Source organism: Sphaerodactylus townsendi, linkage group LG11 (genome assembly GCF_021028975.2).
Source record: "Sphaerodactylus townsendi isolate TG3544 linkage group LG11, MPM_Stown_v2.3, whole genome shotgun sequence".
Taxonomy (NCBI): Eukaryota; Metazoa; Chordata; class Lepidosauria; order Squamata; family Sphaerodactylidae; genus Sphaerodactylus; species Sphaerodactylus townsendi.
Window position 1 is genome coordinate 27,513,020 of NC_059435.1, and position 25,551 is coordinate 27,538,570.

The 25,551-nt window shown below is 46.1% G+C and overlaps 1 protein-coding gene across 1 annotated transcript in view; it reads left to right on the forward strand.

The window, feature by feature from the left end:
* TGM4 (transglutaminase 4) overlaps nucleotides 1-25,551 on the forward strand; it is a 38,536-nt gene that overhangs the window by 7,672 nt on the left and 5,313 nt on the right. Inside the window, exons 2-12 of the mRNA XM_048511808.1 lie at nucleotides 6,763-6,939; nucleotides 8,222-8,328; nucleotides 11,173-11,302; nucleotides 13,354-13,472; nucleotides 15,860-15,967; nucleotides 19,034-19,208; nucleotides 20,005-20,143; nucleotides 20,933-21,036; nucleotides 23,707-23,958; nucleotides 24,575-24,877; nucleotides 25,310-25,479. Of these exons, the coding sequence (XP_048367765.1) occupies nucleotides 6,763-6,939; nucleotides 8,222-8,328; nucleotides 11,173-11,302; nucleotides 13,354-13,472; nucleotides 15,860-15,967; nucleotides 19,034-19,208; nucleotides 20,005-20,143; nucleotides 20,933-21,036; nucleotides 23,707-23,958; nucleotides 24,575-24,877; nucleotides 25,310-25,479 (1,784 nt within the window). The remainder of the gene's footprint in view (nucleotides 1-6,762; nucleotides 6,940-8,221; nucleotides 8,329-11,172; nucleotides 11,303-13,353; nucleotides 13,473-15,859; nucleotides 15,968-19,033; nucleotides 19,209-20,004; nucleotides 20,144-20,932; nucleotides 21,037-23,706; nucleotides 23,959-24,574; nucleotides 24,878-25,309; nucleotides 25,480-25,551) is intronic.

Here is a 25,551-nt window from a genome sequence, read left to right on the forward strand (position 1 = left end):
CTCGTTGTCAACCTGCCTCTTGAGGGCCTCCTGGAGCCTGTTCACAAACTCAGCATAGGGCTCTTGAGGCTTCTGCCGGGTGCTAGAAAAAACTTTGGGTTGGCTGTCCGGCACTGGGATCTCTTCAAAACGCCTTGTAGGCGCATTCAGAGGCGACCGTAAGGGTGGGCCACCACCGGCAGGACAATCTGATTGTTGGGGTTACTGAAGGCATCGGCCGTAGTTGTGCGGCGGTGTAGGCGCTTCGCCGAGGCGGCTGCCCTGCTAAAGCATTGCTGGCGGAACTCGCTCTCCCAGATCACAAATTGTGCAGGGCTCAGGAGCATGCGGAAGGTGGTCTTCCAGTCGTCCGGAACCATTAAGTGATTCCTCGCGACCGCCTCTAGCATGCCTCTCACATAGGGGCTGGTGACTCCTACGTCCCGCATCGCTTTGGAGCTCAGTGAGGATGTTATAGCTTAAGGGGCGGTACTCGACAACCCGCCGAACAATGCCATCCTCCCCCTCGGTATCTGTGAAATGGACGGGGCACAATACGCGAGAATATCGGCATCGCCTTCCTCAGGGTTTCTTTCCTTTGCAGATCGTGGCTAATACGCTCTATGAGAGTTTTGAAACCCGCGCCATTACGCTGGCGCTTTGACGGAGGTGCAGTGGCTTCGAAAATGAAGGCGGAGCAGGGGAGGGCTGAGCCGCTGAGAGTTTGAGATGGGTGAAGGAGCAAGGGGGGCAGAAGGAGGACAGGCGTCCAATTTAGTGGATAGAGAAAATTCCGGGGTTGAAATTGAAGGTGAAAGATCGAAAGGAGGGCGGCCTACAGCAAGGGAGCCATAGGTCTGCAGGCTGATGGCGACAAAACATTGTCTCCACGTCAGTAGCAGCCACATCGGCGCGCGAGGCTCTGTGCTAAGAGTGCGCCCGATGTTTTCCCAGTCCTTAAGATTCAATGTCCCCCCCTCTGGGTACCATGGACACTGAGCTTCAATCTCAACCAATTTGCGCAGCTCCCTTCTCTTTACGGGACCCTGCCGCATTTCGCTAACGCTTTCAGTTCGTCAACGTGCTTGTCATAAGCTCTGCTTTTGCAAGCTCCCATACTCACCGGTGTTCCGTCGGACGAGAGAGTGTCCTAGGACGCTGTTCTGGATGCGCCGATCCAGAGGACAGGCGATACCGAAACGGTGGTCCCTGGATGCGCCGATCCAGCGGACTTCGGTATCGCGCCCCTTTCCCAGGCGACGGTGAGCAGGGTGGAGGTTCGAGATTCCCGGGTTTCGCACCAGCTTGTAGTCGCACCCACGCCGGTCAGCTGTGAAGAACGGATTTGCGACGGAGATAACATCTGGTGGAGATCGCCAGGCAGCTGGAGACCGGAGGTCCGTGTTCCTAGCCGAAGTCTCCCGCTACCTGCCGGTTCCTGGCACCTTTTATTGTTATTCTATCGGGCGCAGTAGGAGGGACGGACCGGGGGGAGTTCCGGGAGAGCTGGAGGTCGGGGAGATCATCATGTGATGCATTAACGATCTCTAAATCTGGCCTACGTCGCGGAGAGGGAGCCGTAAGCTCTATGAGCCTAATCCTCACCTGGGGCAAAGACCATTGTCCCTGCGCTCGTGATGGTGAGCCTTTGTGACAGTTCATGACCCGTGGACTCATGGGGGGGGATGAGGAGTGGGGGATGCGCGTGCGACCGGCAAGGCCACGTCAGGGTTGGTCTCGGATTGGCCCCAACGCGTTCGTACCACGGCCAGCGCCAAGCTGCTTGCTGGGTCGGCAGTGCATTACTACATATATCATAGCCAGGCTCCACACACAGACAAGGCTAGTAAGCACAAACAGGTGGGAAGCCTCCAAGCAGCCAGGGTTTAACAGTTGGAAAGCTAATGCAAGGACCTTAAAAAGGGTTCCCAAGCTGGCTATCACAGGAGGAAACATTCTCTCTGACATCGCGCTCATATAAGCAACATGGACAGGGATGTGATGAGATTGTCAAATGGAATTATCATCCCTGCAAAAGGTGTGTGCAGTCGAAATGAACTGCGGTTCTCCTCATGCCACCGTGTTTCTGTCTCTTCTTGAGCCTCAGGCTGAATCATAGGTCTGTCAGGATGAATTTGCCCAAAGAGTGCCTGTGATTAAACCTTCATGAAGGAGATGCCTTGAATATTGTGCTGCCCAGTCCCAGGTGCCTCTGGGTTTGCTTTAATGTCTCAGTTATGGGGAAAGCTCAGGGTGTTGTTTTTTTTACTTGTTCTGGAGCAAACTAGCCACGGTGTTGGGGGTCCCATATGGGATGGGGGAATCTGTATTTTTCTGTATTGGGACTTAAAATAGCCAGAGGCTCTCAACTTTTGATCAGTGTAGCCATGTTAGGACAAAGAATGACCTCCCTTCCACAGCTTCACTGCCACAACCCATACTCTGATCCTGCAACATGTTTGGGTGCTAATTGACTTATCTTGGGATCAAAGCATGGATCCCCAACATCACATGTAGTTTAGCACTCTCTTCTTTGTCCACCCAAATGTCAGATATTGCATTATATAGAGCAGTGGTCTTCAACCTTTCCAGACCTGTGTTTCATTAAGCCACGAATGCATTACATCAGTCATGTGACAGGAAGAGGACAGCAGAGTTGTGACCTCTTAGGTGTCATCATGGCCAAGGTTCTAGGCAGCAAATCAAGGAAGCGGAGGAAAGGAAATAGAAGCCTAGAGCCAGGCTCTGAACTATAATGAGGAACCTGAACCAAGTAAGGTTCAGAACCATGGAGAAATCCTCTTCATCTCTTCGGCCCCTTCTGCACATGCAGAATAATGCACTTTCAATCCACTTTCAGTGCACTTTGCAGCTGTGCTGAACAGCAAAATCAACTTGCAAACTATGGTGAAAGTGGATCAAAAGTCCATTATTCTGCATGTGCGGAAGAGGCCTATGTGATCTTGCCTGACCATGTTGCTGTTCCTTTCAGCATGTGAGCATAAAAGGCATAGCATTCTTGCTTACTACACATGCAGTACTACTACATAGCAGTACATCCTTCTGAAAGGTGGCAAAAATTACTCTAGAGGACTCACGAACCATTTGATGGCCCCAAATACAGGAAGCTATTGATTCTGGGACTTGAAAATCAACCTCTTAGCTCACTATGTTATGAGGTACCGTTTGGCCACCACACACCAGGAATACTATTTAAAGCACATAATTCCACACTAGCATAGATTTCTGTATTGATTTTGTCTTTCCAGGACTTCGCTGAACTGGGCCCTATTTTGTGAGCCCATTTTGTGAATCCCATCTTCCTCTAGTTGTGAGGGCAGGGGATTCAGAGGGGTCTCACATGTGGAATAGCCTAGGAGCTCTCTTCATCTAAATCCAGCACTGTCTTCCCTTCCCATCCCCACAAAAAACTCCTTGTGAAGTAGGTGGGGCTGAGAGAGTTCTGAGAGAGGTCACCCAGCAGGTTTCATCTGGAGGAGTGGGGAATTGAAATTGGTTCTTCAGACTAGAGTCTCATGTGAAGGAGTGGGAAATCCAACCTGGTTATCTAAGTTAGAGTCCACCGCTCTTAACCGCTACACCGCACTGGCTCTGAAGTTCAGCTGGTTCTTTGTGGGTGGCATTATCTTGGGCCTCATGATGTGTCTTAAGGACAACGTCACTTTAGGAAAAATCCAGCTGTCTCTGAGGCTACTAGAGGAGGAAGAAGAGGGCGTGGCTAGCCATTGCTGGCAAAAGAGACAGAATGGAGGGGGCAGCTGGCTTAAGGTCACCTGGGGAAGTAGAAAGACCATGATTGATCCTGGGCTGACTTCCACAACAGATTCCAGAACTCAACAAGAATGAGTTTCAGACTCTCGACAATAGAAACAAAAGCCATTCATACATTTTTAACCTTTCCCCGGCCTAGTCAGAGCACAGCCTGGCTATGGCTCTATTGCTTGGCAATTGACGTGTTCAAATTTACTGTATTTACAAAAGCTTCCCGGAGTCTTTAATTAATGATTTGTTTAATCATGGTCTTCTATTGTGATGGGGAGAATTTTTTTTGGTTAACATTTGTAGACATTGTAATTGCAACCCATTAAGTCATAATGCTGTCCTTTGTGAGTCCTAACATTAAATTGCTTGTACTTGCGGTGGGCTCAGGCAGTCTTCTTGCTACAGTTAAACTTCACTCTGTGAGACTCCTATCTGACACACATTAATAGCGTTTATAGCTCAGCCTTCTGTCCTGGAATGGATCTCCACAGCAAATCATAATAAATTTAAGAGCAACATAAAAAAACAAAGCCTGTGTTTAAAAAGACAGCCAAAGCATTCTTTAATAACGCATGGTAATAAATGAAGGTACTGCAACTTTTAAAGGACATCTGAAGTTAACCATCACAGCTTAACTAGAATTCAAGAGTGTGCACAAGCTAAAGTCCTCTTGGGCCCCTTCCACACATGCAGAATAATGCACTTTCAATCCACTTTCACAATTGTTTGCAAGTGGATTTTGCTATTCTGCACAGTAAAATCCAGCTTCAAAGTGGATTGAAATTGGATTGAAAGTGCATTATTCTGCATGTGCAGAAGGAGCCTTAAAGAGGACTGTTTTCAACATACACTGAAATCCCTGCAGAGACTATGTGAGGCAGGCTTCCCTCAAGAGGGCTTTCCAGAGTCATGATACTGCAATTAAGGTGGCCATCTCTCATACCTATCATACATTTGATGAGGACATGCATAGACATGTGTATAAAGGAGTTCTTTGAGATAATGTGACCACAGACCACTTAGGCTTTCAAAGGTCACAACCAGGAGTGTTTGACACCCACCAGTTGGATTCATGGCCTGTTGGCCAGTAGTTTACTGAGAGTCAGTTCTCCAACTGTTTATGGGTTTGTGACAGTTTGGCAAGGTTCTCCATTGAGTTCCTTCCTTTCTGCAGTACAGTGCCGTGCGATCAGCTGTTTGTGCAGGTGCGTTCTCTCACAATCTGATTGAGTTGTACTTCCCCCTCTATGCCGGTTCATTGCTCCACAAGGCAACTGTGTAAAAAGACAGAACAGTTCTCTGCAGTGGGTTTTTAAAAAAAACCTCCTGCTGTTCAGTGTTCATCTAAGTAGTACTTATGTTTGGCAATCAGTTTGGATCACCAGTAATTTCATGCATGCACAGTTTAAAAAGCCGCAAACATGTTTGTCAGGCAGTTGAGGTGCTCAGTGCTGAACTGAACAGCCCCTGTAATTGATTCACATCTCCGACTGTCAATGTTGAATGAGGTAAGTTTCACTTGTGGACACACTTGACTCAAAATTCACAACATCTCTAATCACAACTAACACTTGTAAGCAGAACCCTTCACCAAGCGGGCAATCTACACAGCTGTAACAAAATAGAAGCAATATGTTCTGGGATAGTTGAAGTTTCTCAGCCTTCTTCTTGCCTGGAGCACATTGTGGTAATCTAGTCTAGATATCACCCAGGCCAGATGCCATGGCCAGAGCCCTTCTGACTAGTACAGGACACAACTAGTAACCTAAATGTGACTACCCTGTTTCCCCGAAAATAAGACCCACCCCCAAAATAAGCCCTAGCATGATTTTTCAGGATTTTTGGAGGATGCTTGAAATATAAGCCGTACTCCAAAAATAACCCCTAGTTACAGATTCCCCGGCGCAGCTGATCTTGTCACATGGGGGGCACAAAATCATGGGGGAAAAATAAGACATCCCCTGAAAATAAGCCCTAACACATTTTTTGGAACAAAAATTAATATAAGACCCTGTCTTATTTTTGGGGAAACGCGGTAGTTGAAACACTCCATGGCTGTTGCCAACAACAACAACAACCTTTATTAGGCATTTAAAATAGGCTCTAGAGCGTTACCAGACATTTATGCAGTACAAATCAGGAGCACATTCCAAACGCAGACAGAAAGACTGTATATAGCAGTATATATTACTTAGAAAGTTCTGTCACTTGCAAAAGAAATTTTGTGACTTTTTCCAAGAGCATGACATCTGTATTGTTTAACAGAAGCTCCACAACAGAACTGTCAGAGTCTCTTTCAGATTTGTCTAGGGCCAGCCTGGGAGAGAAATTCCTAATGTCCACATATCTCGGACAGTCAAGAATAATGTGAGCAAGAGTCTCCACTTGGTTTTTACAGTGTGGACAAACCCGATCCTGGAGAGGGATGGATAAGTAACAACCCTTTGTAATGGCCGATGGGAAAGTATTAGATCTGGCCCTTGTGATAATCCATCTCTGTTGGGGTTCAGTTAATAATTCAAGATATTTGGCTATGTGCCCCTGTTCTGGTATTATTCCGACAGAGAGGGATGAGCATGATTTATTTGCTTGTCCCAACAGGATATAGTATTCCTGTTCAAGAAGTCAGCTTTTTAAGGTTTGGAAAATCTCTCTGGGTGACAGCATACAGAGATCTTCAAGTAATAAACCTATTGAGTAAATTTTTGATTTGAGAAGTTGAGACCATTCAGAGGCAAATAGGTCTGGGCGCGCTGTGTATATTAAACTGCGCACATAAACAGTAATGAAACAAAGCCATACAGAAAATCTATAATGAAACAGTCGCTTTTGGAATTATTAATAAAAACCAAATGAATTAAACAAAATAGAGAGAGGAGAATAATGCTGTAAGCTGTTTTAGGTCCCCTTTTGGGAAAAAGGCGGGGGATATATCTAAATAAATAGTAAACGTCTATCTTTCTGTCTCTCCCTCCCTGTCTTCTTTGTCTTCATTTTCAGGTCCTCTGAAGGCCATTGGAGTTGATTTCCTCAGAGAACATAACTCCCATCTGCATCACACCAATGATTACAATAACTTGAGTCTGATTGTGAGGCGTGGGGAGGGGTTTCAGTTGAAACTGACCTTTAGTAGAGAGCTCAAAGACCAGGATAAAATCACAATACAGCTCAGAATTGGTAAGAAGATAATGTTTTTTTGTTGGTTTATTATAACATATCAAGGTGGAAATGCAAATGCCTGCTCTTAATAGGTTCCGTATTCTATAACAAGGATCAGACTGTACAACTTCAATCAAATTTGCAAAGATGTTTTTATCCCAATTGTTCTTAAAGTAAATCTGCTTGGAATTACATATTGAAAATAGGTTTATTGAAATTTGGCTATTTCTCATAGGGCTCAGGTGGTATGGAAGGAAAGAAAAATTATAGGCCAAGATCAGAAAAGAGAGCTACAGCCAGAGATATATATATTATAGCTGTTTATTGTTCATATCCCATTATCTACACCTACATGATGGGGCTTCCAAATAATTTACCATCCAGGCACAGGCTAGGGCAGTGGTGGCGAACCTTTGGCACTCCAGATGTTATGGACTACAATTCCCATCAGCCCCTGCCAGCATGGCCAATTGGCCATGCTGGCAAGGACTGATGGGAATTGTAGTCCATAACATCTGGAGTGCCAAAGGTTCGCCACCACGGGACTAGGGTCTATTCCCTCACTATAAAGAGGAAAACTCAGCAAGAACCCCACTGATACCTTAGCAGATCCTGCTGCTGCTGCTTCTATTACTACTACTAAAACTACTACTAGTAGTAGTACTGATGCAAAATCACACAACTCTCGGTAAAACAATGTGAAAAACACTAGCCTTCTAGCCCTTCTGGTGGTACAAAAAAAATTGCCATAGAACTACATCGTTTTCTGTATCAACATAAGTGCTAGAAGGCTTTACTGTTGCTTTACTGTTGCTTCACTCCTGCTTCTTGGCAGGAGTGGGAGGCTGGAAATTGACAAAGAAGCATAAATTATTTGTACTGAAGATGTGATTAGTTGGAATATAATGGGGGCTGTCTTGGATGGGTTAACTGGATGAGGTAAATCAGTCTGTTGCTTTACTGATAGTTGTGTGATTTTGCATCAGTGCTAGTTTCTCTGCCAAATGGGCAACTGAATATATTGAACTGGAACTTATATAAGGACTAAAGCAGCCATTTTTGTACCTCCTCAGTATCTGACTGTAGGCAATACAGAAGAATGTAATTGTACAGATAGCTTGGAAACCTCTTGCTGACTCCCTCCACACTCCCACTTCACAGGGACATGCTTTTTCCATCTAATGGGAAGTGGTTGCTGATAATATACGTGTTAGGGTAGCTCTCAAAAATAGATCTGTGGATGATCCCTGCTCCCCTGCCCGTATGTAACATTACACTTTGTGAACTTGAATTCTTCCAGGTGAAAATCCAAAGCAATCGACAGGGACGCTTTTATCCTTAAATGCAAGAGCGGGTCAGGAGATTAACCGCTGGCGTGCCACCATCAGTCAAACAAATGGGAAGCAGGTATGTCATCTGGAATATCATCTGGTGATGGGGCGGTGTAGTGGTTAGAGTCTTAGACTAGGATCTGGAAAGACCAGGTTCAGATATCCACTCTGCCCTGCAAGTTCTCTGGGTTGCCAGCCTTCACGTGGTAACTGGAGATCTACTGCTATTACAACTGCTGTTCGGGCAGTGGCAAAGCTACAACGGGGAGGGGGGGTGCCATGCCCCTGACGCGCGCCATTGGTGTCACATGGGGGCAGAAAATTGCCCCCAAGACCCCCCTCCCAGGGACAAGGCATGGGCAGGGCATGGGTGGATCAGGGCAGGGTGGGAGGCATGCGTGGGCAGGTCATGCCCTGTCCCTCCATCCCTGTATTCAAGTGATATGATATATATCAGTTCATGTGGTGAAAATAGCTGCTTTGGCACAGGTGGGCTCAGCTTTCTACCTTGCTGAAGTCCCTTCCCTCCCCAAACCCCGCCCTCTTCAGGCTCCAATCCGAAATCTCCAAGTATTTCCCAATCCAGAACTGGCTGCCCTTCCTTAGGCCAGTCACTTTCTCTCTCAGTCACACCTACATGACTGGGTTTTTAGGATAATAAATAGGTGGAAGGGAGAATGATGGGTTTTGCCCTGAGATCCTTGGAGGGAGGGAAGGGCAGATTTGGAAGTAACTGGATCAAATCTGTAAATTCAACCAGTAGAATTCAGTGCACGTGCGAGCCAGTGCAGCACAGCGGTTAAAGTGTTCAGCTCAGACTGGAGGGAGTAAGGTTCAGACTTCCATACAACCTTGATGCTCCTTCAGTGAACTTAGGCCAGACACCTCCTCAGCCTACCTCACAGGCTGGTTGTGAGGATGCAACATGGGACGGAAGAATTATGTGTGTCCCTCTGAACTGCACAGACTAAAAACATGACAGATAATCTAGTGCACACATTCAAGAAAACACCCAAAGGTGGGCACGGCAATTTTACTTCCATTCACTTGATTATATCATAAGTCATTATGTGTGATTCACTCCTGCTTCTGGGCAGGAGTGGGAGGCTGGAAATTGACAAAGAAGCATAAATTATTTGTACTGAAGATGTGATTAGTTGGAATATAATGGGGGCTGTCTTGGATGGGTTAACTGGATGAGGTAAATCAGTCTTTGCAAATCCAGTCTGATTCAGTTTAGCTTAGACCGACTCACTGGCAAACTCCAGCACAGACTTCTGTCTCTCTCTCAAGTTTTATACACAATCTCTGTCCTAGGCCAGACTGATTTTCTCTCAATTCAGCACTCTCTCCAGTGTCAACCAACTACCTTGCTCTCTCATCCCCCTTTCTACTACAACTTACCTCTCATTTTAAAGAAACATGCATACAACATTTTAAAATGTTACATGCTCTATCAAAGCCCAACTGAGATTTACTATCGAGAGTCAGGTAACAAATTGCAGGTCCTACTTTACTACTCCTGGTCATTGGTTATCATGTGGCAAGCACAAGAATTTTATTTTAGTTTGTTCTCTTACTTCATTTATACCCCACTTTCATCTCCACTGGGGACCTAAAGTAGCTTATAACATTCTCTCCCCTTCTCCATTTTAGCCTCAGTATAACGAGAGCTCTTTCCCCACTTTCCTTAAGCCCCGCGCTACTCACCTCAAGTAGCGCGGGGTCCAGCTCCCTTCCCCACTTCAGGGGCGGCGAGAACGCAGCCGCCCCGACGCTGCCTCTCTCCCGCCCCCTCAACGCGCGGAATTCCTGGCGCCTTTTGAAATGGCGCCTTTTGACGCCATTTGACATAGCGCGGGGTCTTGGGGAAGCCAGGGTGCGCGCCAGGAATTGCGCGCCCCGGGAATTGCCCGCAGCAAACCTCGGGCAAAGGTGAGTGGGGAAAGGGCCTAAGAGATAAGCGGAGAGTGTGCGACAGTCCCAAAGTCACACAGCACGCTTCCATGGCAGAGGGGGGATTCAAACCTAGGTCTCTCAGATCCTAATCCAACCCTCTATCCAGTAGTGGGATCCAAAAATTTTAGTAACAGGTTCCCATGGTGGTGGGATTCAAACAGTGGCATAGCGCCAATGGGGCTGGGCAGGGCACGATGGGGGCGTGGTCAGGCATTCCATGGGTGGGGCATTAATAATTTCTCTGTTACTGTAAAAAACTCTTACTGTAAAAAAAAAGCTCCTAATTTCCAGCTGGTATCTTTTTGTCCATAATTTAAACTCATTATAGCAAGTCCTATCGTCTACTGCCAACAGAAACAACTACTTCTCCTCTAATTGACTGCCTGTCAAATACTTAATACTTTCAAATACTTAATTTTGTTTCTAGAAATCAAAAGAAGGATACTTTCCATAAACAAGGAACTTTACCATATTTCTAAAACATGTTTTTAAAACAGCCCAACAGGGAGAATTATCCCGTTTTCTACCTTTGCTAACCAGCCACATAGGAAACAACAGGACTTTATGATTTTTGGACCTAATAGAATTTCTAATGGAAAAGCAGACCCAATTAGTAACCCCCTCTCGGCACACACAAATAATTAGTAACCCACTCTCGGGAACTGGTGAGAACCTGCTGGATCCCACCTCTGCCTCTATCCAATATACCACTGGCCACAAGTTGGGTGGAACAATTTTTCTTAATCTATACTTACATCACATTTCCTTATGGAATGATTAAGTGGCATTCATGAAGCTGTCCCTGCCAAAGAAGGTGGCATTCACATATGGCAAAACAAAAACCATGTAAATTGCCACTTCTTGCATCTCAGTCACAGCCCCCGTTCATGCAGAGGAATTGGATGTCCATTAGGTTGTATGGTATTATAGTGTTATGATAATGATCTTGTTTTTCCTCTAGTGCCTGATTGTTGTGACCAGCCCAGCAGATGCCATTGTTGGAAAATACCAGTTGAGTGTGAAAACAGGGCCTAATATCTATCAGCCTGAGAAGAGTTTTTTCTATGTTTTGTTCAACCCATGGTGTAAAGGTAACCAACACTGCCTAAATAAGTTTAATTTCTGTCATGACTCTATAACAGTCTAAAACAACATGAGAGGACCCCTCAAGAAATAGAACAGCATTTAATATTGGGCTGAAACTCCCTTTGTTTTTGTTGCAGCGAACAATATAACCATTACCTCACTATTTAAGCGAAAGGAAAAATACATTTCAAGAAAAAATTACACATGGTAAACAGGTTCCTGACTTGAGGTCCGACTCAAATTAAAATTATTTGGCCCTCCCTTTGTACCAGGGAAGAAATCTGAATTATTTTATTTTTATTTTATTTAAACTTTAAAAAAGAAATGGTGTATATTTATGATATTAAAAGATAAAATATGTTGATATTATACACTACTATGTAATTTTTAAAAAATGTTTGAATGCTGCCCTGAGCCTGGCCTTGGTTGGGAAGGGTGGGATCTAAATTTAATAAAATTAAAATAATATAAATACTACAGATATATTGTATGCATTTAGTTTCTAAACTGTTTCTGTGCCGTCTGCTGGCCTTCGTGTGTCGTCTGCAGCTTCCGCAAAACTCCCCCCTCCCGCCCCCCGCAAAATCCCATTGGATTTCTTATGCCAACCTGCAATATATCGAAACAGCAATGGGAAAAGTTGCAATGTGGAAGAGATAACTGTAGAGTTGCCAACTAGGGTTGCCAGCCTCCAGGTGTGACCCAAAGATCTCCTGGAATTACAGCTGATTTCCAGACAACAGAGATCAGTTTGAGAAAACGGCCCCTTTGGAGGGTGATCTCTGTGGTATTATGCCCTGCTGAGATCCCTCCCTTTCATAGCTGCCATTCCCAAATCTTCAAAAATCCCCCAACCAGGAGTTGACAATCCAGAGGAACGTGTAGAGTTCTCCTGGAATTTCAGCTCATCTCCAGACTGGAGAAAAGGGCAGTTTTGGAGAGTAGACTCTGTGGCATCACATCTCTGACGAATTTCCTCCCTTCCCTAAATTCCACGCTCCCCAGGCGTGTGAAAAGAGCACTAGTAATGGCTGCATGTAATTGGGAGCTGCTGCACTCATGATCCTGCATTATTGTAGATCACATTTGTCTGAAAAATTTGGATTTGTGTCTGTGTGGGGTGGGGGTTACATGTTACTGTTCCTTCAAGAGTTGTCTCAGTTTCTATTTTGGGTTTGGCCCATTGTAGAAATGGAAGCTGAGACATTTTTAGATTCACCACTTCAAAATGTATCTGTGCAGAGGATAGAAAAAAGAAAAGAAAAAAAGGGGGCAGGGTTATTCTTCTGAGTCACAGGGCCTTTCCCCACTCAAAGCGATCCCCCCTATGCCGCACGCTGCTCTCAGCGCGTGGCATCCCTGGTGCGCGCCCGGGCGTCCCCACGACCCCGCGCTCTGCGCAGGGTCATCAACAGGCGCCGTTTTCTCCAGCGCCAGGGATGCCGCGCGCTGAGGGGGCACGACCGCAGCAGCATCAGGGCAGCTTCACTGTGGCCACCCCTGTCGTGGGGAGTGCCCAAGGACCCCGTGCTACTTGAAGAGAGTAGCGTGGGGCTTAAGGTAAGTGGGGAAAGGCCCACAGATCGCATCCTACCACCATCAGGAGTACATTTTCAGCAGCAGCATGAAGAATAAATGCAATGGAGGAGACAAGAGGACCACCCCTCCTCCATGATGGAATGAAGGGATCTGTGCAAAATAATTTCGTAGAAAACATGTCCAAGACACTATGTTTGACTACTGGGAGAATATGGAGCAAGATGTGTACGTGGGAAAAGCTAAAGAAATTTAACACTAGAATAACATTAGAAAATAAATATAAGTCACTAAGATATGGTTATGGTAGCCACTGTCTTCATATCTACATCTATAACAGGAAAGCAGGGATATAAACTGATAGTTTACAAGGGTATATTTGGGGTTTAGTCCATTCGTCTTACTTTAGCCTCTGGTTCTCAGACAGCTGTGTGTTGTCTGCCCAGCTATGAGAATGTCTCTTCCCAGCCAGACTGTCAATTGGACAATTCTAATGATCTTCTCATGCCTTTGCTTTTAGCTGACTCTGTTTTCATGCCCGGTGATGCTGAGAGAGCGGAGTACGTGCTCAATGATACTGGCTGTATCTATGTTGGATCAACAAAAAATGTACAAGGAAGACCTTGGAATTTTGGGCAGGTAAAAAAATCATCTATCTATTAATCATGAGGAAGTGTTTTTGCTCTGTTTTGTGAAATGTGACATCTTAGCTGGATAAATAAATAAGATGATGGATTTTGCTTTATTAACTGGTAAAAACAGAATTGAACCTTTCGGCCCACTCTTGCAGAGTCCAGTGTTGCTTCTGCACAGGATCAGTTCCTCATTTCTATCTCTCATCACTACTACAAATACAGTGGCATTTGCAGTGGTAACACAACTTTTACACAGGGTTCCCCCCCACATGCTTTCCCGTTCCCCCACCCATTTCTCTCCCTCTCCACCACCAGTAGACTTGCTGCCTTAAAAATTTTTGTTGCACATACATTGCTACAGTATTTTAACACTATAGTGATACCTCATACCAATTTTGTGCAACTGGCAGAAATCCCACTGGAGTTGGGGCCAGGGTGACAGGCAGCATGGGAAAGGGTGCCAATTGTGGTCGGGGAGTGAAGGAGCCCCTCATCTTTCCATCCACACTGGCCCCAAATAGACTTATGGTATATTTCCTGAAAGATTGTATCAAAATCAGTGTTGGGAAAGTGTGGATGGGCAGGTTAAGATTTCCTAAAAGGTGTGGAAGATATGTATTTCCATGACTATTGTACCAAAGCAGGTTTGAGGAACCCCCTCAGCAGAGCCAAGAAAAACACAGGAGGCTGGCAGAAGCACACAGATGTCACGTGCAAGCCAAAATACAACTTCCTGTGGTTTGAAGGAGCACGCGCACACAGTGCAAAATACTCCTGCTGTAAATCAGCATTAAAATAGCTTGGGAGAAGTTAAAGGCTGGGCCTTTCCCCACTCCCTTCCATCCCCCCTATGCCTCGCGCTGCTCTCAGCGTGCAGCATCCCAGGCACGCGCCCAGGCGTCCCCCTAACTCCACTCCCTGCCAGCTTTGTGCAGTGGATTCGTCAGCTGCATGCCGTTCGGAATAGCTCCGGGGATGCCGCGCGCTAAGGGAGAGCCCTTTGACAGCTGGGCTAGCGTCGGGCTGCGTGACATTGCGTGCCGCAGCCCTGCCGTGGGGAGGGAGAGGAGGAACCCTGCGCTACTCTCCTCAAGTAGCGCGGGGCTTACGGTAAGTGGGGAAAGGCCCGCAATCATCAATCTGAAGAAAGTGATTATTCATAATACATTGTTCCTCGAGTAACAGTGATGTTACACTGGCAGCACAGTAAACTGTGCAGTCACAAATGTCTTGTGAGTAATTCATTAGCTCTGGTCTCCAACACTGGCTGGGGTCTGTAAGATCTGTGGCAATGGGTGAAAAGAGAAAAACACACTTCAGCACCCTACCTCTAGGTGGCAGTAGCTCACTGGCAAATAGTGGTCCATTCTCAGGCTGATTTTGCACAGGATTGCAGCTGCCACAGGCCTCTTTGCCCTGCTGTTGACTTTGCACTGCTCCCCGGCTCTCCTCCACTTGCACCGTGAGGTCTTCAGCATATGTCTTCTATGAATCTCCCCCCATCCCCACTCCACACTTTCACCAATTTAGTTGACTTTGCACAAAACAGGTGTTGGGAATCAGTGCCTTCATCCCCCCCCCTCTAAAATCCCTGCATGTGCGAGGGAATCGCAGTACTCCCCCCCCCCAAACTCCTTGCATGTGCAAGGGCATCACCACCCTCCCGTTCGCAGCGCCTTCACACACCGCTTCTCCGCAAGGTTTCTCCCTCCATGTTTTTAATTCCACTGCAAGTGGGGGAAAGGCACCCGTTCATTGGAGGGGCGGGCCAGAGGGGCGAGGAAGGAAAAATGGCCGCGTTCTGCTGCTGAGGGGGTTTCTCAGCAGCGGAAGCCACCTGAGCAAAAGATGGGCATTCCAAAAGTTCCCCAACCTTTGCACTTCTGGAAAGTCCTGTAGCAAAGCCACTGCTACGGGGTGGCGCCAGGGCAACAGCATGCCAAACATGCTGCAGCACTGGGTGCTGTGAGGAACTCCCTATTGCACTGGGGCATTCCCTGTGCCAACAACAGGGCACTTTTAACGTGCAAAATCAGCCTCAGAGGACAGCCTTTGCATGGAACTTTGCCTAAATATTACTATTATGTTTCATGTATAAAGAGTGAGCCCTGGTCACATCCAAAGAGAATGTTATTTATACAAAATACTTCCTGCAGCTAACTGCATTGCCTTAGAGGTATTGGTGTGCTCCAATTAAAAACTGTTCACTGTTTTAAAGCACCAGAACACTTCCTAATAAGAGTTTAATAGAAGGTGTTTCTTAATAGGAAGAATATAAACCTCCACAGCCTCTTACTAATGTTATCTAAAGAAATTTTAAAAAACTTGTCTTTAAGAACAATCTGACTTTGCTTCCTACTAATTCTCCTTCCCTATATGCAACCCACACAGTTTGAAGAAGATGTCTTGGACTGCTGCATGTACCTTCTCGACAAAAGCCAGATCAAGCAGAACGTGAGAAAGGACCCTGTTGTGATTGCCAGAAGCATGTCCGCTTTGGTATGTCCTTCAGCCAATGGTGTGATTCAAATTGGTCCCTGTTAGTTCATGGAGACTTAAACAGTTCCTTGCCAAGCTGCTCACATCTCCTGGGTTACGGCTGCATAGAAAATCTCATCACTGCAGACATTACATGCACAGGAAGTCGTGTTTAAATGCACCACTATATACTCCTGGATGCTGGCCAGTGGATCGCAGTGCGCGTGTGTGAGTGTAGACTGCCAATTCTGGCAACCCCGGCAAGGGGCTTTCAAGGCATGTGACTGGGCAGAGGTAGTTTGCCATTGCCTTCTTCTGCAGAGCCTTCCTTGGTGGGCTCCCTTCCAAGTACTGACCCTCCTTTGCTTTGGAGATCTGGTAAGGCTGGGCTATACCATGCTGCCATTCTTCCTTAGATCGCAGTGCCCTTTCTGATAGGAGCATCCTGGCAGGCAGATCAGGCAGAAATGTGACAATATTAGAGCCAAGGAATGCACTGCCCACCTAGATCACTATTTCTCTTCCCCTATGGTTAAAAACAAAACAAAACAGGTCTTTCATTTATGCCAAAGCAGCTTTCATCTAAAGAACAGCATTTGAAAGAATGAGTTGTCTTCGGAGCACGAAATGTTCTAGCAAAACAAAATTCCCTCTTATATTTTGTAGATGACTTAAAAGGAAAAAGGGTGACTCACTTATTCAGCCAGAGTTCCAATCATGACAGGTCTACCACCACTCCCCAATCAGCTTGGCTGGCGAGAGTCCAGCCTCATCTGGAAATGCTACAGCCCCACCTAGTGGGGAACTCTAGCAAGTGCTCTGAGTCTGATCACAAGTCCCAGTCCATCCAGATATTTGCTAGGGATGTAAAAACTTCCCTCATTACAAGAATTGGTCTGGCTTTGCTTTCTGATACTGACCTGGGATTGAAGCTCAAGAAGTGGTTGTGAAGTGGTTGAAAGGGACTCTGGTACAGGAATTCCCTCTGGGCATTAGGGCAGGTAGTTCAGGTGAACACAGAAACTACTTTAATATGAATCAGTGTCTTGGTCATTCAGGTCAGTATTGCCTATTGAGAATGGAAGCAGCCCTCCCAAGTCTCAGAGCAGAGGTTTTTCGCATCTCCTGCCATGAAGGCTTCCTAACAGAGATGCTGAGGATTGAATCTGGGAGTTTCTGTGTGCCAGTCAAATGCTCTCCCGCTGAGCCACAGTTCCTTGAGGCGGGAGAACAGGGGTAGTAGGTTCAGTGAAATTATCTTTCTTGATCATAAGACAGCAGTATTTCTCACCATGCGGGAAGGACATGTGGAAATAGTGCTGGATTTTTTAATTCTCTTATTGCTGATCAGGTAATGATAATGCCAGTCCTTGCTGAGGTGCGATTGGCACTATCAGCCACTGGCATGCAGCCTGCTGAGTGTGCAGCCCCTAACATTAAGGCCATAGCTTGGTCATTTTCATTTCATTTCCATTTCTTTTTTGTCATCAAGTCACAGTTGACTTTTAAGGCAACTCTGGAGGAGGCAGGAGACATTTGGGGGAGGTTTTCCATTGCCTGCCTGTGTCATGAACCCGGTATTCCCAGGAAGTCTCCTATCCAAATACTAGCCAACTCAGGGCTGAAAGTGTCTGCCTGGCCCAAGGGCACTCAGCAAGCCTCCATGGTGCCAGTGGGGATTTGAACCTGGGTTTCCCAGGTCCTAGTCCAACACCTTAACCACTATACCACACTGGCTACATCTCACCAATTGCCTCTCCCTGTCCTGGGCACTGTTAAATACAGAGGAAAGGATTAAGAATGGAAGGGTAACTGCTTGCAGATAGACATGATTGAGAGTGTAGTGGTTAAACTTAAAGTGATGGATTCTAGTTTGAAAGCTGGGTTTAATTCCCCACTTTTCCACATGAAGCCTGCTAGGTGACCTTGGGCCAGTCACAGAACTCTCTCAGCCCACATGGAGACAGGAAATGCCAAACCACCTCTGAATGTCTCTTACCTTGAAAACCCTGTGGCATTGACTTGATGGCACACACAGGCTGCTTCTACAATCGGTTACGATAGCTGGGTCGGCGTACATGACGCCGAATTAACCCCCGTGACCGCTCGCAGACAAACGGTCCTGGTTGCAATAGGAGGAGGATGGCGGCAAGACATCTGCACAGGCTGTAATGCCAGCGCATTCCCCCAGGCAGCCTTAGGCTGCATCCTTCCGCATACGCCTCCATTAGGTTGGGGACGTCTCTGCCCCGCGCAATGTCGCAGGGGACGCGTCCCCCCTGGCTCCAGTGACGCCATTGGAGGCCGGAGGACGGTAAGTGCGGGGCGAGTGTCCTGACGCAGTATCCGCTGGGCTGCAGATTCTGACTGGCATCTGCGCCTGGGAAAGAGGAAGAGAATGGCGCTTCCAGTCGCTGCTGCTACTTGGCGATGGTAAGCGGCTGGAAGCCACTGTTTCCCAAAAACCTCGCTTCCCCAGCGAGGTCGGGAAACAGCGGCTTTGAGCCACTGGGGAGGCGCGAGGGCAGTGTGTGGCTCGCTTTATGCAGCTGCATGCTTCTCAATACAAACAGCTCCCCTGGGGATGGCGTTTCATTGCGCGTCCCAGAAGTGGCTGATTCGTTAAAGGCCCGTGCGGAAAGGGCCACAGAGAGAGTCATGGTTAGATATACTTCCTCTGCAGTTGCTGGGCAATTTGTATTTAGAATGGCAACCAAATTATTAGGCTTGGGATGTGTGTCATAGATGGATTCTGTGAAACTGTAGCACTGATCCATGGCTATGGAGTGCCTTAAATCATTACACCAATCACTCTCATCGTACAAAAATGCTTGCTGCTCTTGACCTTTAAGACTCAAAATTATAACTCCACAAATTGCAATTCATATCCCAGCTTATTTAAATAATAGGACTTTTTTTTGCTTTGGAAATTGAAAGCCCAGTGTGATGTCTGCCAGGGAGGCAGAGAAGTACCCTTCAGCTAATGCTTCAGCAATGGTGGGGTTGTTCTAAAAGACTGCCCAAATAGTAAAGGCAAGGGAAGATGTCAGGCTATCCAGCTTTCTCTTTTGATGTGTCTGTTTTTAGGTTAATGCCAATGATGATGCAGGAGTTCTTTTTGGGAACTGGTCAGGACGCTACGCTGGTGGGACTTCCCCACTGGCCTGGACTGGAAGTGCCCCAATTCTGCAGCAGTATTACAAAAACAAACGAACTGTCAACTTTGGTCAGTGTTGGGTTTTCTCTGGAGTGCTTACTACAGGTAGGACATGTATTGTGGAGATAGTATCCTGCTGAATATCAGGTATTAGAGATATCTAATAGGGTAAGGCTGTTGCCTTCCTGCCTGACTCATAGGAGAACCGTGTTTGATTCCCTACTCCTCCACATGAGCAGTGGACTCCTATCTGATGAACTGGATTTGTTTCTCCACTCCTACACATAAAGCCTGCTGGGTGATCTTGGGCTGGTCACGGTTCTCTCAGAACTCTCTCAGCACCACCTACCTCACAAGGTGTCTGTTGCAGGAAGAGGAAGGGAACAAGTTTGTAAGCCGCTTTGAGATATGTTACAGGAGAGAAATGTGGGATATAAATCCAAACTCCTCTTCTTCAGTGACACCTAGTTGGATGTTGAGACAAACAGGATGCTGGAGTAGATGGACCTATCAGGATTCTTCTACAATTCCGATAGTTTGTGACATTCTAGCTGCTCTGTTGTGGGTGTTCCAGCTGTTGGAACTTCATGGATGGGTCTATCAATTGTTATTAGACATGATTCCATGATCAGAGGAACTAACCCTCTGAATTCCATTGCTGGTGTAGTCCTAGTTCTCAGTAGTGGGAAAGGGTACTAGACTAGATGTACCACTGGTCTAACCCACCATGGCTGCTCTTATGTTCTTACATTTGTGGAACCAGGACATGGAACTCCATCCCTTGCCTCATCCCTTATGCTGCCTCATGATGGAATTATAAACTGTAACAAACAACGGATATAACTAAAGGGATTTGGACAAGTAAATGATTGAGAGTTGATATCTTCTATCTGTATTTCAGTCATGCGATGTCTTGGGATCCCATCCAGAAGCGTGAGCAACTTTGCTTCCGCTCATGATACAGAGGAAAACTTGAAGGTTGATATCTATTTGAATGAAAAGAGCGAAAAAATAGAGGAATTAACAACAGACTCTATCTGGTAATCACTATATGTAACTGAGTTTTAGCTTTTCCTCTAATTCTTATCCATGGGAAAATATAATAGCTTGGATCCCACTGAACAATTTCCACAGATACAAGATGGGGATTGTTGCCAACTCCCCCTTCCACAGCAGCCCCACATGCAACCCAAACCCTGCTTGTGGGGCATGAAGGACCCTCAGGAATGGAGTGGGGGATCACTCAGAGGTCTCTTATGTGAAACGGGAATTTGGGAAAATCAATCCGCCCACTTCAGGGCTCACCCTGCCCATGAACTCCATGTGGAGACTGAGAGCAGCACGGGTCTGTTTGATGTTGTCTTCAACTCAGCCTGGTCCAGCCTTAACCTGCAGGCTTTGAGCGAGGATCAAACTGAGCAGCTGGGCTGACTGGCTCTAGCTTTATACTGTTGGCTCCACCCCCAAGCTCTGGCTTTGGTTAGTTGCGAGGGGGTGGCCCTGCAAAACGTCCCCCATCTGACCCCAGGAAGTCGCATCTGGAGCGCTAGTCACCCCGTGCCCCCCTCACTATGCCACTGGTGTTTAGTGAAGGAGAGGGGAAACTTAGCTCAATGGCAAAGCTGGTGTTTTGTTTTCCAAAGTTCCCAGGGTAAATCCTGGGCATCTCCAGGAAGAGCCCTCTCCAGATGATTTGTATTGAGATATCAAATTCAGAGACCAATTACTCTTTGCAGTTTCCTGCATGGTCTGATCCATGTTAGACTGATGTGAAATTGCAACAGGGAATAACTTCTTTGTTATCAATTCTGACACCTACCCTTGCACAGGAACTTCCATGTCTGGAATGAGGCCTGGATGAAAAGGCCAGACTTGCCCAAAGGCTTTGATGGTTGGCAGGCAATCGATGCCACACCTCAAGAACAGAGCCAAGGTAAGACTGAAACAGGAGATACAAAAAGATGTCTGTTTGTATTTATAGATTTTAACATTTATTTACTCATTGTTCATACTCACACTTCATCTTCCTCCATAATGGGGGCCTAGCGGCATTTCTTTGGTCTTCCACGTGGGTGGTGGCCATCAGGGTCAAAGTTTAGGGCCATTTTTGCAACAGATGTCTCCTCCAGGCACATAATGTGGCCATACCACTGGAGCGGCGTTTCCCTCATTTTCTTTGTAATTGGTATAATTCCATGTCTTTGCCGTATGACTTCATTTGTAACATGATCAAAAAGAGTCAGGCCAAGCATCCACCAGAGCATCTTCATTTCCATCACATGAAGAGTCTGTCATGTTTCTGAGTTGTTGGCCAACATTCTGTTCCATATGGGGCCACAGGGCAGATAACTGTGGTGTACACTTTTGCCTTTAGACATTCAGGTATTCTTCTGTCACACAGGACTCCTGTGGTTTGCCGTCACTTCATCCATGCTGCACTAACTCTCGATTGAGCATCTGGAAGGGTATCCCCATCTGAACCTCTCTCACTGAATCTATGTGCTCACAGTAAAATATGGGTGAGGAAGAGGGAACACTGTTTGTTATCCTTGGCCCTTTCCCCACTTACCTTAAGCCCCGCGCTACTCTCCTTAAGTAGCGCGGGGTCCCCGGGCACTCCCCACTACAGGGGCGGCGACAACGCAACCGCCCTGATGCTGCCGCTCTCGCGCCCCCTCAGTGCACGGCATCCCTGGCGCTCCTCCAAACGGCGCCTTTTGATGACCCCCGCACAGAGCGCGGGGTCGTGGGGACGCCTGGGCGCGCCCAGAGATGCCGTGCGCTGAGAGTAGCGCGCAGCAAAGGGCAGCAAAGGTAAGTGGGGAAACGCCCCTTGGCTCACTTCATAGCTGAGGTAAAGTGAAGCCCAATCATGTCCTCTTCCAGCAGCCTCTAGTGACCCATGACAAAATTGCCAGCACTGTCCACATATACTGAAGAGTTGTAAGAAAACAGCCCTTCTTGTATGGCCATGACAGGCATAAGTGACTGTGGGAATATGCCTTTGGGCTTTTGGCAACTGCACATTTTTTGAGAGTTTCTTTTAAGACCACATGTGCTGTAAACAAAGATAAGTAGAACTACACCTGATGGAGAAGAATGACAGTTGTTCTGCAGCTCAATATCCGGCATTGAAATGTTCAGCTGTGGGAGGGGAAAGGGGTTCCTTCCACATGATACTTTTTTGTGCTAGAGAGAAAGAACCCTGCAGTAGCTGATCAGCAGAACTCTGAAGCTTGGGTCCTGATGCTGCAAACTGTGAAGGCTAAATGGGCCATGAAGTCACATTTCTGTTGCCTGTAAAATCCAACTTACAGGTGAACCATCACCATTATGGGGTCCTGATTTTTCCAGTCTACCAAGCCGTACACCCTGCATGCCAGTGTTGCACCAAGTGCTTGAGATTTGTGCTGTTTTCCTGCTGCTTCTGTTTGCCCAAATGCACTGTCAGTTTCTATAAAGATGGACACAAGATTCCTGCTAGCTTGTACTAGGCTGGGAATTGCAACCATGGCTACCAGGAGCAAATGTGCAACAGAAATGTGGGATTCTTTTGACAGACTGAGAGGAGGCAGAAAGAGACTTTTATTTTTGTATGTGTTTTTTAAGCTTTGGTTTTAATTGTTTTAATGATGTGTTTTTATTTGGTCTTAACATTTTAAGACGTGTTTTTATTATGTATGTTATAAGTAAAATTGTAACTTCATCCACTATTTCCTCCTCCCCCCATGTGCTCCCCACCCCCCACTCATTGTTTAATCTGGACTAGGCCAACAGCTAATCAATAGATCAGATCATAAACAGTGACTCCAGAAACCCGTTTACATACAAAAAGTTAACCTTTTTATAACTGAGTTGTGACTGACACTTTCAAAATCCCAACAATTATACCCCATTAAAGTCCCTCCCTTCCCCAAGCTCTGCCCTTCTCAGGCTCCACCTCTATAATATCCAGGTATTTCCCAATCTGGAGCTGGCAACCCTAGATGTAAGAGTTCAGAACTGCAGCCAAACCACAAAGACCAAAACAAAAGGAGAAAATTTGGGGGGGGGGGGTATCTTCTAAGACAATAATGCCAAATTCTAATGATGAAATTACTTCAAAAGCTATGATATGTTCAGCAATAACATTACATATGGACATTGTACAACCATGTTCAAAAGCATTACAATGTGCGATTGGTAATACAAGTTGGCCATAATAATGTCCATTCACCATTAATCAGTGTGATTGTTATAAGCCAGGGGTCTGCAACCTGCGGCTCTCCAGATGTTCATGGACTACAATCCCCATCAGCCCCTGCCAATGGGCCATGCTGGCAGGGGCTGATGGGATTTGTAGTCTATTAACATCTGGAGAGCCGTAGGTTGCAGACCCCTGTTATAAGCCATCAGTATGACCGTTACAGGCAACATCTTGTCCACATTGTAATCCAGTTAGGATTTTAATTTTTCATGTTAGAAAACCCATAAAAGTTGTACATCTCAGGTATTTCCATAAACTGACAGTATTACAGGTCACAGAAACTTTCATATGAAGATAAATAGGTCAATGCACTATGGATACATTTAGAAAAATATTAATTTTTAATCTTCTCTGCAGGAATTTACCAGTGTGGGCCCTGTCCAGTAACTGCAATCAAAAAGGGAGAAGTCTATCTTCCTCATGACTCCAAGTTTGTGTTTGCTGAAGTGAATGCAGACAGGGTCTTTTGGCTTGTAAAGAATGTGGATGGAGAAATGAAGTATGACAAGTTGCGTGAAGATACCAAAGTCATTGGGAAGAGCATCAGCACCAAAGCAGTTGGGCAGGACACCCGTGAAGACATCACTCTTCAATACAAATTCCCAGAAGGTGACCAATGCATTTTATTTTTCCCTCAATGAGTAGACAACAAAAGCAAGGCTTCAGATCATGGGACTCTTCCAAAATTGATGGAGGAGTCACCTGATTGATGAATTGTTCTCCAAGAAGGCTTTTTGTTGTCTGTAAGCGTAAACATTTTACCTCCGAAATCCCCTTCAGTCTCAAAGTCAGCTAGCCAATATCAGTGGTAACTAAAATATATTAAGCACACACATTACATTGTGTGTGTGTGTCTGTGGGTGGGTGGGGAGGATTGTGTGTGTATACATCTAAGATTGATTAAAGTCTATGCACTTCAAATAATATTTGTCAATGAGACAATCACTCAAGTATGCTCTCAGAGCCAGGTTGGCTGCAGTCTCTGTTGAGTGTACAGAGCGGCAACTTCAGGGAATATGGAATGGATCTTAGTGTGATATTTTATTTACTGATCATATCCTTTGAATGGTATACAATATTTCACATACCTTGCTGGAGATCCAGTCGGCATTTTGTGTCTGAAGATCCGATGACTGGTCACGCTAACTACGTTCAATAGACACTGGTTGAGGATCCAATCATGAAGCTGAAAATTGACCTCAACATTTTCTGATTTTTTCCCCAGATTCTCCAGAGGAAAGGAAAGCGGTACAAACTGCTTGCTCTTACCTAAACTCTACCAATCTGGGTGTCTGTGAAATAAAACCTCCCTCTGAGCCTCTTAAGGCTAACCTCCAGCTTGGGATGGAAGGCGAGACAACCTTGTGGCCAGGGAATCCCATTGATCTGAATATTGTCGTAAAGAATGAATCTGCAGGCGCCTGGACTGTCGACCTCACTGCCTGTTGTCAAATGGAATCCTACATTGGAAAAGTCGAGGCCAGCCTTGCAAACATCAAGCAGACAGTCCAAACAGAAGGCAAGACAGGTATGCGAAGTGAAACACCATCAGTATCCCTGTGGTCTTTATTATGATGCTGCTGCCCACCCTTTGGAGGAAGTACTCCTCATAAGTTGTCACATAAGAAAACAACTCTTTGAGCCATAGATTGCAGACATAGGTGTGCTTGCAGATGTGTTCCCCTCTTTTGCATCCCCGCCTCCCAGTAGATTCCACTTGGAAATGGAATCCATCAGGGAGGAGAAGAGATCTGGTCTCCTTCCTAAGGGGAGATTTCTGGTCCAAGAATGAGCTGTACAGGTCCATGCTCTTTAGTTTGCAGCCGGCTCCCCAGTTCTCCTGACATCTTCTTCCAGCAAGGAAGGGGCACCTTCATGTGTCAGCTACCATGTTTTGCTCTTGTCTCGGGCGATAGATATGTTTCACTTGCTACCTGACTCTGCTTTGTGTTTGACACAGTTATTCAGATCCCTCTGAGAATAGCACCTGAGACTTACATAAAAACTATGATGGCGGTAGAGGATGAACTTTTGGTCAAAATCAATATTATTGCGGAGATTCGAGAAACCAACGAGAAGCTCACTGAAGAGCTGACTTTAACCTTCCAATACCCACCTCTCAGAGTGGAGGTAAGGCATTAAGTAACAGCAAATACTGCTGAGCAAATATATTTGGAAAAACCTGAAGGTAGAAGCAATGGA